Source organism: Culex quinquefasciatus, chromosome 2 (assembly GCF_015732765.1).
Source record: "Culex quinquefasciatus strain JHB chromosome 2, VPISU_Cqui_1.0_pri_paternal, whole genome shotgun sequence".
In the NCBI taxonomy this organism is placed as follows: domain Eukaryota; kingdom Metazoa; phylum Arthropoda; class Insecta; order Diptera; family Culicidae; genus Culex; species Culex quinquefasciatus.
Window position 1 is genome coordinate 113,908,372 of NC_051862.1, and position 12,405 is coordinate 113,920,776.

At 35.9% G+C, this 12,405-nt stretch overlaps 1 protein-coding gene across 8 annotated transcripts in view; it reads left to right on the forward strand.

Annotated features, from left to right (window-relative positions):
- Positions 1–12,405, forward strand: part of LOC6043756 (neuronal acetylcholine receptor subunit alpha-7) — a 100,427-nt gene that overhangs the window by 28,188 nt on the left and 59,834 nt on the right. For 5 of the 8 annotated variants that reach the window (XM_038254485.1, XM_038254486.1, XM_038254481.1 and 2 more), the window contains exons 2-3: positions 7,850–7,989; positions 10,858–10,902. In XM_038254485.1, the coding sequence (XP_038110413.1) occupies positions 7,850–7,989; positions 10,858–10,902 (185 nt within the window). Of the gene's footprint in view, positions 1–7,849; positions 7,990–8,203; positions 8,249–10,857; positions 10,903–12,405 lie in introns of all 8 variants that reach the window. The other 3 variants (XM_038254482.1, XM_038254484.1, XM_038254480.1) reach the window with 1 other exon arrangement.

A 12,405-nucleotide genomic window follows, 5' to 3' on the forward strand; every position in this document is an offset into this window, starting at 1 on the left:
TATTGAGGCAAAAAATACATCATTAATTAAAAAACTACTATTTGTGTGTGTGTTTGTGTGTGTGTGTGTGTGTGTTTGGAATATGGGAATACAAGAAATTTAGGAATTTAGGAATTTGGGAATATGGGATTTTAGGAATTTGTGAATTTGGGAATTTGAGAATTTGGGAATATGGAAATTTGGGAATTTGGGAATTTGGGAATATGGGAATTTGGGATTTGGGAATTTGGGAATTTGTGAATTGGGAATTGGGAATTTGGAATTTGGGAATTCGGATATTTGGGAATTTAGGAACCTGAGAATTTAGGAACCTGGGAATTTAGGAATTAAGGAATTAAGGAATTTGAGGATTTGAGAATTTAAGAACCTGGGAATTTGGGAATCAAAGAATTAGGATTTGGAAATTTGGGAATTTAAGAATTTGTGAATTTGGGGATCTGGGAATTAAGGAATTTGACAACTGAGGAATTTAGGAATTTAGGAATTTAGGAATTTAGGAACTGAAAATTTAAGAACAGGAATTTGGGAATCTGGGAACTGAAGAACTAGGATCTGGGAATTGGGAACTGAAGAATTAGGAATCTGGGAACCTGAGAACCTGGGAACATGGAAACCTGGGAACCTGGGAACCTGGGAACATGGGAACCTGGGATCTTGGGAATCTGGGAACCTGTGAATCTGGGAACTGGGAACCTGGAACCTTGGGAATCCGGATATCTGGGAATTTAGGAACCTGAGAACCCAGGAACCTGGGAACCCAGGAATTAAGGAATTAAGGAACCTGAGGATCTGAGAACCCAAGAACCTGGGAATCTGGGAATTAAAGAATTAGGATCTGGAAACCTGGGAATTTAAGAATTTGTGAACTGGGGATCTGGGAATCAAGGAACCTGACAACTGAGGAATTTAGGAATTTAGGAATTTAGGAATTTAGGAACTGAAAATTTAAGAACCAGAACCTGGGAACCTGGGAACTGAAGAATTAGGGATCTGGGAATCTGGGAACTGAAGAATAGGAACCTGGGAACCTGAGAACCTGGGAATTCCAGGAACCTGGGAATCGGGAACCTGGGAACCCAGGAATCCCAGGAACCTGGGAACTCCAGCATTTGGGAATCATGAATCTTGGAAACTGGGAATTTGAGAATTTGGGAATTTAGGAATTTGGGAATCCTGAATTTGGGAATTTAGGAATTTGGGAATTTAAGAATTTGGGAATTTGTGAATTTTGGAAATTTGGAATTTGAGAATTTGGGAATTTAGGAACTTGGGAATTTAGAAATTTAGGAGTTTAGGAATAAAGGAATTTAGGAATAAAGGAATTTAGGAATAAAGGAATTTAGGAATAAAGGAATTTAGGAATTTAGGAATTTAAGAATATAGGAATTTCGGTATTTAGGAATTTAGGAATTTAGGAATTTAGGAATTTAGGAAATTAGGAATTTGAGAATTTAGAAAATTGGGAATATAAGAATTTGTGAATTTGTGAATTTGGGGATTTGGGAATTTAGGAATTTAGGAATTTAGGAATTTAGGAATTTAGGAATTTAGGAATTTAGGAATTTAAGAATTTGGGAATTTGTAAATTGGAGAATTTGGGAATTAGTGAATTTGTTAATTTGGGAATTGAAGAATTTGTTAATTTGGGAATTTGAAAATTGAAGAATTTGTTAATTTTGGAATTTAAGAATTTGGGATTTGGGAATTTGGAATTTGAGAATCACGGAATTTGGGAATTTGTGAATCTGGGAATTTAAGAACCTGGGAATTAATGAATTTGTTAATCTGGGAATTTAAGAATTTGTTAATTTGGGAATTTGGGATTTAAGAACCTGGGAATTTGGGATCTTGGAATTTTGGGAATTTTGGAATTTGAGAATCACGGAATTTGGGAATGTGTGGATCTGGGAATTTTTGAATTTGGGAATTTAAATGAATAAGTGAATTTGTAAATTTGGGAATTCGGGAATTTAAGAATTTAGAAATTAAGTAATTTAGAATTTAGGAATTTAGGAATTTAAAAATGTAGGAATTTTAGAATTTTGAATTCTTGAAGCTTTGAATTTTAAAATTTTAGAATTTTGGAATTTTAAAATTTGGAATTTTGTTTGAAATCTTGGAATTTTGGAATTATGGAATTTGAATTTTAGAACCTTGGAATTTTGCAACCTTGGAATTTCGGAATTTTGGAATTTGAATTTTGGAATTTTGGAATTTTAGAACCTTGGAATTTGGAATTTTGGAATTTTGGAATTTTGGAATTTTGGAATTTTAGAACTTTAGAATTTTAGAATTTTAGAATTTTAGAATTTATTTTAGAATTTTAGAATTTTAGAATTTAATTTTAGAATTTCAGAATTTCAGAATTTCAGAATTTTAGAATTTTAGAATTTTAGAATTTTAAAATTTTAGAATTTTAAAATTTTAGAATTTTAGAATTTTAAAATTTTAGAATTTTAGAATTTTAGAATTTTAGAATTTTAGAATTTTAGAATTTTAGAATTATAGAGTTTTAGAATTTTAGAATTTTAGAATTTAGAACCTTAGAATTTAGAACCTTAGAATTTAGAACCTTAGAACCTTAGAACCTTAGAACCTTAGAACCTGAGAACCTGAGAACTTTAGAACCTTAGAACCTGGGAATTTTAGAACCTTAGAACTTTAGAATTTTAGAATTTTAGAATTTTAGAAATTTTAGAACTTTAGAATTTTGAATTTTAGAACCTTAGAATTTTAGAACTTTAGAATTTTAGAATTTTAGAATTTTAGAATTTAAGAATTAAGAACCTTAGAACTCCAAGAACTTAAGAATCCAAGAACCCAGAATTTTAATTTAGAACTTAGAACTTTAGAATTTTAGAATTTTAGAATTTTAACCTTAGAATCTTAGAACCTTTAGAACTTCCAGAATTTTAGAATCTTAGAATTTTAGAACCTTTAGAACTTTAGAATTTTAGAATTTTAGAACCTTTAGAATTAGAACCTTAGAACTTAGAACCTTAGAACCTTAGAATTTTAGAACTTTAGAACCTTTAGAATTTTAGAACCTTAGAACTTTAGAACTTTAGAATTTTAGAACCTTAAGAAATTTAGAATTTTAGAATTTTAGAATTTTAGAATTCTTCATTTAGAACTTTTAGAATTTTAGAACCTGGGAATTTTAGAATTTTAGAACTTAGAACTGCAGAATTAGAATTTTAGAATTTTAGAACTTTAGAATTTTAGAATTTTAGAATTTTAGAATTTTAGAATTTTAGAATTTTAGAATTTTAGAATTTTAGAATTTTAGAATTTTAGAATTTGAGAATTTTAGAATTTTAGAATTTTAGAATTTTAGAATTTTAGAATTTTAGAGTTTTAGAATTTTAGAATTTTAGAATTTTAGAATTTTAGAATTTTAGAACTTTAGAATTTTAGAATTTGAGAATTTTAGAATTTTAGAATTTTAGAATTTTAGAATTATAATTTTTGATGCAGAATTGAAGATTGTTAGTAGGGTGTAACAAAGTGTGTGTGGATGGGCTATTTGTGTGTGTGGAAGGGCTTGACTGAGATCTCCTCCAGGATACCGACGGAGCTCGAGTTCGGTAGATGCGTCTCGTCTCGTCGTGGAACCGTTTACCGGGTCGCTTTCCTCATTGCCGTGGTTCAATTCGAAGTGGCTGCAGATCTGGTGAAGATGTTGGCGTCGCTGCCTGTTGCGGAATGAAGGTCAATTAGGTCGGTCGATAACGAATAGGAGATTTTTTCATTATAATTTTATCAAGCTTTCGAAGGACGTACCTGCATCAGTTGCGTGGCTAGCCTAGTGTTGACTACTTTCTTCAACTCGTCATGCAGTGAAAGTGGCCCCTACAGCAGGAGGAGGAGGAGGAGAAGGAGGAGGAGGAGGAGAAGGAGGAGGAGAAGGAGGAGGAGGAGGAGGAGGAGGAGGAGGAGGAGGAGGAGGAGGAGGAGGAGGAGGAGGAGGAGGAGGAGGAGGAGGAGGAGGAGGAGGAGGAGGAGGAGGAAGAGGAAGAGGAGGAGGAGGAGAGAGGAGGAGGAGGAGGAGGAGGAGGAGGAGGAGGAGGAGGAGAGGAGGAGGAGGAAGAGGAAGAGGAGGAGGAGGAGGAGGAGGAGGAGGAGGAGGAGGAGGAGGAGGAGGAGGAGGAGGAGGAGGAGGAGGAGGAGGAGGAGGAGGAGGAGGAGGAGGAGGAGGAGGAGGAGGAGGAGGAGGAGGAGGAGGAGGAGGAGGAGGAGGAGGAGGAGGAGGAGGAGGAGGAGGAGGAGGAGGAGGAGGAGGAGGAGGAGGAGGAGGAGAGGAGGAGGAGGAGGAGGAGGAGGAGGGAGGAGGAGGAGGAGGAGGAGGAAGACGAGGAGGAGGAGGAGGAGGAGAAGGAGGAGGAAGAGGAGGAGGAGGAGGAGGAGGAAGAGGAGGAGGAGGAGGAGGAGGAGGAGGAGGAGGAGGAGGAGGAGGAGGAGGAGGAGAAGGAGGAGGAGGAGGAGGAGGGCAAAAGCGTCAGTTTCGTCCCCGTCGCTAGTTTCGTAACTCTCGATGTTGCTTCTGGTTCCGGCGATCCTATTATTCCGCAGTCCGCCTTCTCGGGCTTGTCCGTGGGCAATGGTCCCTATTCCCACTCCGGAACTGACACTCTGCTCGTCCTTTCCTTCACTCTTGCACGTCAGGATCGATGCTGGCGGTGCGGTTCGACCTCGCTCACTTCTCTCGGCCATGTGATTTCGGCACTTCCGAAACCTGCAGCTACAACTGGACAGCATAGACGACCTACACGTCTTCCACTTGGCCACCATCCTCGGAACGGAACCTGCTACTTTCGGGCCACCAGTCACGATTTTTTTCTCGCAAACATTAACAAAAAAAAAACAAACAAACTGTCATCAACCTCGGGTTGACGTTTTGATTTAGGCTGCGTTTTGACAGATGTTACGCTCCCCAAAAAGGGTGACGGAAAAAGTTCCGCTTTCGAAAACAAAAGTTTTCGAAATCGAAGAAAATGTTTTCATATTTGAAAACATTGTAAACGAAATCGAAAACAATCGATGTTGTCGATTTTAAAACAATTAGTTTTCGGTTTTTCGGACAGGATTTCTATCCGTGTACCATCGGATTTTTTGCTGTGTATCGTTGGATACGTAATTGAAAGACCTTTCCAAAGAGTCCAAAACATTGATCCGTCCCTACACATCGATGAATAGGTAATTGAAAGACCTTTCCAATGAGTCCAAAACATTGAAGATCTAGCAACCCTGTCTCATGATATGACCACTTAAGTGATATTTATGCACTTTGTTGAAGCCGGATCTCACTGATTTGTATGCAAACTATGCCCGGATTCATCATCCTACCCATCGTTGGATAGGTAATCGAAAGACCTTTCAAACGAGTCTAAAACATTGAAGATCTGGCAACCCTGTTTCGAGTTATGACCACTTCAGTGATATTTGTGTCCTTTTTCTTCCGGATCAAAAATAATACCGTTATCAGGGGTGACCCAATGCCACGGTAGATGAAATTCGGATCTAAAAAAATAGATCAAATCCATCATATTACCCATTATTGGTAAAGAGTGAGGAAGGCACCAACCACATAGGCGGATCAAGTTATTTTTGCCTTCCTCGCTGAGGTAAGGCTATAATCCTGCTTTAAAAATGAACTTCGTATAAAAACGTCGTAGACCCACCTTCATGTGTACATATCGACTCAGAATTGAAAACTGAACAAATGTCTGTGTGTATGTGTGTGTGCATGTGTGTGTGTATGTGTGTGTGTATGTATGTATGTGACCAACAAACTAGCTCATGTTTCTCGGCACTGGCTGAACCGATTTGACCCGAACTTGTTGCATTCGACTTGGTTTAGGGTCCCATAGATCGAGTTTTATACAGATTGAAGTTTCGATAAGTAGTTCAAAAGTTATGTATAAAAATGTGTTTTCACATATATTTGGATCTCACTTAACTGTATGTAAACTATGTCCAGGTCCATAATCCGACCCATCGTTGGTTAGGTTATCAAAAGACCTTTCCAACGAGTCCAAAACATTGAAGATCTGGCAACCCTGTCTTGAGATATGGCCACTTAATTGATATTGATATACTTTTTTGAAGCCGGATCTCACTTAAATGTATGTAAACTATGTCCGGGTCCATCATGCGACCCATCGTTGGTTAGATTATCAAAAGACCTTTCCAACGAGTGCAAAACATTGAAGATCTGGCAACCTTGTCTCGAGATATGGCCACTTAAGTGATATTGATATACTTTTTTGAAGCCGGATCTCACTTAAATGTATGTAAACTATGTCCGGATCCACCATCCGACCTAATGTTGGTTAACTTATCAAAAGACCTTTCCAATGAGTCCAAAACATTGAAGATCTGGCAACCCTGTCTTGAGATATGGCCACTTAAGTGATATTGATGTACTTTTTTGAAGCCGGATCTCACTTAAATGTATGTAAACTATGTACGGATCCACCATCCGACCCACTGTTGGTTAGATTATAAAAAGACCTTTCCAACGAGCCCAAAACATTGAAGATCTGGCAACCCTGTCTCGAGATATGGCTACTTAAGTGATATTGATGTATTTTTTTGAAGCCGGATCTCACTTAAATGTATGTAAACTATGTCCGGCTCCACTATCCGACCCGACGTTGGTTAGGTTATCAAAAGACCTTTCCATCGAGTCTAAAACAATGAAGATCTGGCAACCCTGTCTCGAGATATGGCCCCTTAAGTGATATTGATGTACTTTTTTGAAGCCGGATCTCACTCAAATGTATGTAAACTATGTCCGGATCCACAATCCGACCTATTGTTGGTTAACTTATCAAAAGACCTTTCGAACGAGTCCAAAACATTGAAGATCTGGCAACCCTGTCTCGAGATATGGCCACTTAAGTGATATTGATGTACTTTTTTGAAGCCGGATCTCACTTAAATGTATGTAAACTATGTCCGGGTCCATCATCCGAGCCAACGTTGGTTAGGTTATCAAAAAACCTTTCCAACGAGCCCAAAACATTGAAGATCTGGCAACCCTGTCTCGAGATATGGCCACTTAAGTGATATCGATGTACTTTTTGGAAGCCGGATCTAAAAAATAGATGAAACTTGTGTACAGCCATTGTTGTGAGGAAGGCTCCAACCACATAGGTGGATTAAGTTAGTTTTTTGATGTAATGCGATTAATGCTAGGAGCAACGTTTAGATCCTCCGTCCTTTGGATCCCGCCCAGTTAACTCAATCGGAATTCTGAAACGGAATGCAATTAGAATCGTTTACGTATTCCGTTTCAAACGCAACAACCGATTCCGTGTACGCATTGGTTGTTGCGTTTGAAACGGAATACGTAAACGATTCGAATTGCATTCCGTTTCAGAATTCCGATTGAGTTGACTGGGCGCCTCTTCTGAGATTCATTTGCAGAGCCTCTGCCAAATTACTTTGAGGATTAGGACACTCCCGCATGGATGTACTAAGACTTTAATTTGTGATAGTTAAAATGTAATATCACAAATTTACTTAATTTGATAAATGATAAAAAAACGAAGTTGACTTTATAGCTGTCGGCCACCATTGCTAGTACCAACCACTAGTGTCTTCCTTTTTATCTACAAGGACTTCGCCGCTCTGGGCTCCTAAGTGTATGAAAGTATGGCACGGAGCGACGGCGCCGAATACCCATATTTACACAAAGAATTTTAGAGCGCCCGCCGCGGGATTCGAACCGGCGACCTCTGAATTGTGAGTCCAGTGCGCGGTCCGATTGATCCACACGGGCGGGACTAATGATAAATGATAAACTTATTTCAATAATTACTAAAAAAAACTTTTCTGTTCACAGACAGCTTGCAAGGACCCCATGAAAAACGTTTGCTGAATAACTTGCTTGCAACGTACAACACACTGGAACGACCCGTCGCGAATGAATCGGAATCTTTGGAGGTTAAATTTGGATTGACTTTGCAGCAAATCATAGATGTGGTAAGTGGGTGCAAAAAATGGAAAAATTGCGTTCGAGGTCGGATTTCTAAAATGTTGGAAAACGTTTGTAGACGAAAATTGATATTTATCTTTACAGCATTAAAAAGTTAGGTAACAATGCGTTTGCTGAAACATGGTACAATTTTGATTTTTTTTTGTAAACTTGAAGCTCCATTACAGTTCTAAAACTAAAATAGTTTACATGTACTTTTAGGATGAGAAGAATCAGATTCTAACCACAAACGCATGGTTAAATTTGGTAAGTGGCATGTACCCGGTATGAGCAGCGACTTAATATTGTATTTTAAATCTTTTTATTCGTTGTTGCAATTTTTAAAACAAAATGGCATCCACAGTTAAAATGACACAATTTAAGAGATATTTTTTTTCAACGATACATATGAACTATTGATTCATACACAAAGCGAGACAAAATATTAAGATTTGTTGCACATTAACATTGCATAAGGTTGTATTTTTTTCTGACACAAAGGTATTAAACGTGATTAATGTAGCATATTCTCTGATTCTTTAATCAACTTCATTCACTTAGTGTTATTTATCGCATATTTTAAATTTCTCTTTAAGAAAAAATGCAATATAGAAACACTTTGATCAACATATTTTACCATAATAAAAAAACATCTAACGAATAAAATAATAAATTATGTTAACAATCGTTTTAATTAAATATTGTTTAAATAGGAAACACAAACATTTTCAAATTGATTTGATTGTCCTTTTTTTATTACTAAATATTTCTTTTCTTAATTTACGCAATTACATTTGAAAAGAGCCTAAACCGAAAAAAGTTCTCCGATAGGGCTCAATTTTTTCCAAATAACCAAACTCACACCCTTTCTTTTGCTTCTAAGACAGCTAACATCGGATAAAATGGCGCGGAGATATGATTTTTTTAAAGCTGTTTTTGCGAAAAATGACGAAAATTGCCATCGCCACCCTAGCACGATGTAGGTCACCCTAATGGCCAAACTAAAAAATACGGGTCTGATTATTTTAGCCAAGGAACCCCCAGAAAAATTTTGAGCTCGATAGGAGAACTTTTTTTTGGGTTTAGGCTCTTTTCAAATGGAATTGCTGTTTAGATATATTAAGCTTTATTCTGACAGGCCTGAGTTACATAGGGGGAGAGGGGGTAATATGCACCCCCGGGGCAAAATGCACCCCCTGCTTTTCTCGGTATTTGAAAGAAGTTACGGGGAAAAAATCATAGAAATTGGAAGCTTAACGTTGCTAAAACATGCTGGAAAAATTTGAGCATCGTAGTATAAAAACAGCTTTATTTATTTGCAAAACTTTAAAATGTTGTGTTTTCATCTAATTTTCATTGAACTTTCATTATGATTTTTGGACAATATAAAAAACATTTATTGTTATTGTAAGTGTTGAGGTGTATAGTTTTTGCCATAATCTTCACAATTCTGTAGATAGATGAGTCCAAAAACATCAAAAAATGCATTTTTTTATTAAACTTTCTGCAAAAAACGTGGTCGGGGCAAAATGCACCGCTGTGAAGCTCCTTTGTAAAAACAGCGGTGTCATCTAGTGGTGACTAGTGAAAACTGCTTTTACCCGGTGCATTTTGCCCCATGTTGTGGTGCATTTTGCCCCGTTGTTGTAGTGCATTTTGCCCCAATGTTGTGGTGCATATTGCCCCGCATTATTGTTTGAAATGAATCAAAAATGTTTTTAGAAATTTGATATTTTCGTACAATTTTGAGATGTTTTAAGACTTTTTTCTCATGGATGACGAAGAATAATAGTTGTTTTAGAACATCGAACAAAATTCTTCCACAGTAATGCTGTAATGGTTGAGAAATCACAGTTTTCCCTTAGGGGGTGCATATTACCCCCTGTCCCCCTACATTGGAGAGGAGTTTTTTTATTGAATCAGCTACTTTGGTTGAAGTGTGTTGGGTACACCCCCATTCAACCCTTTGGACGCTTAGGTTCCGGTAGGAATACTGCTATGGAGACCGCCAAAACCTGTGAGTTGCAGTGCGAACAGTTTATTTATTTTTTCCTTTTTATTTGGGTGTTGTTTTTTTAGAGGGGCTGAAGAATCGGTCAGTACAGTATAGTTTGGTAAGTTTTTATCAGGTTGTTATTAAATTTAGTTGCCATATTGCAAAAAACGATTTTTTTATTTCTACCTCTAAAATGATAATAAGAAGAAGGAGTATAAAAGGCATCAGCTACTTAGGTGTAACAGTTAACTCTAATATTTTGTTGCACTGGGTTACCAATGAATTACGATTGAATTGCTTTTGGTATGGAGAAACCATTTAAATAAATTTTATAAAAGGTTACCTTTGAACTATAATTTGGTCAATTACTTGTTGCAGTCCTCGATTCTTTATATTTTGTCTCTCCATTGTTTCTTTAGTATATTCCGTCACATGCCAAACACTCTTGATTTGTCTGGGTTAGCTTAATAAGCTAGTAGTTTAAATGTGGAGAAACAGTAGTGAACAGATGTGTTCTCAAGTAGCACGATAGATTATAAAACAAAATGCCAGATCAATTTTCTACTAAAATCCGTTAAATTAAATTCCCAAATCCAAGAAAAAAAAACTAATTACAAAGAAATAAAAACAAAATGTAACTGTTGTGAAGTGCATCAATGTCGCTTTTGAGTGGGTACATGTCATAATGATACGTGCATGTTGTGTTTTTTTCAGGTGTTTCCGATCCATTAAGATACACCAAATAATTGCCTACAAATCTAAACATATGATTCAAGATTTCGAACACAATCATATTTTATTCCTTTTACTTTAGCGCACATTAAATGCTCCTTTGATTTTTTCATTTTTATCTTTATTTTCAAATAAATGTTGATTATAGGACGAGAAGAATCAACTACTTATTACCAATATTTGGCTTTCTTTGGTAAGTTGAATAACAAATAACTAAATAACCTAAAATGCGCATACGGCATCAATCGGGATTGAAAGTCTACACCATGAGATCAATACTACATAACAAACACTTGTTTTGTTTATTTCTTAAGATAACACCATTTTAATTATTAACAATCTAAATCAAACGAATAAAATATATTTTTAATTTGGGTTTTGCCAGTTATTGTTAAAAACAAAATATTTTGGATATTAAATCTCATAACTTATGCAATGTTAGGATCGATTCTGATTGTTGTAAGTACACAGTAAAAAAAATCATGGTAATATTACATCTGGGAAGGAGTACATCTTTTATGTCAAAAAAAAACTGTAATTTTACCTCTAAAAATGTGTAATTTTACCGCTTTTCTTGAGTAATATCACTTTTTGAGTCTAAATTGAGGTAAAATTACATCATAAAAGATGTAATATTCAAACCTTCCAAAATTACACCTTCCAAATTAACACAATTTTTTACTGTGTAAATTTACTAGCTTTCAGACTGAGGTTTAAAAATAAAACTTAACAGAGTTGTTGTTGTTAGTTGTGTTTCAAATATGTATTTTTGTTTACAAAAATCAAAAGACATTTACAGTTTTTTTTGTTGAAATATGGTGAGTAGAAAACCGTATGCGCATTCAATAATTTGATTGTATGCAATCATTCTAACTAACTAAACTTAAATAAATTGTATGGCTTTTTGTTGACTAGTATAAACTAACAGTTTTGTTGCTTTATATAAATTATTTTTGTAAACTTCTTATCCTATCGTAGTATAATGTTCCGTAAAGTAAGATTTATTTTGCTTATATTTTGATGTCAGATTGCGCCCTCAATAAAATGACAAGCAAGACATAATTCATCTCATTTTTGTTCACTATTGTAAAAACGAATTTATATTTCATGAATTTACTCTCTCATCGCGAATGTTAGTGAGAGGGACCATCAATTAGCGGTTCGCAATCAGTGGCGTACAAAGCAGGGTAGTGGGGGCGCCCCGGGTGTCACCCATCTAGGGATGACACCCGAGCTGAAGGGGATAAAACAATGACCTGAAATATGTTCATAACAAACTATCAAGTATCTGACAAATACATATAGTCTTTCTCAAACAATACATATAAGTGAAATTTTATGAAATGTTGATTTTAGATGGGGGTGACACTTTAAAATAACTAACACAGTCATGATGAAGCTGAAAATTCACATATAGTAAAAATGCAAGTTTTTATTCGAAACTACCTGAAGACTGAAAAAATAAATGTTGCAGGGGTGACACCCGATCAAATTTGATAAGGAAGCTATTCTTGAAGGAATGTTCTTCTGAGACAAAAAAAAATGGAAAGTTTTTTACAAAAAACTACGAAAAAATGTTCTTTTTTAAATTTTTATATTTTTTCTTCGGCAAAGTTACAATTGAAAACAAAAAAACAGTTGGAACTGAAAATTTAACAAAAAGTTTTTTGCTATGAAAATTGGAGAAATATGATTG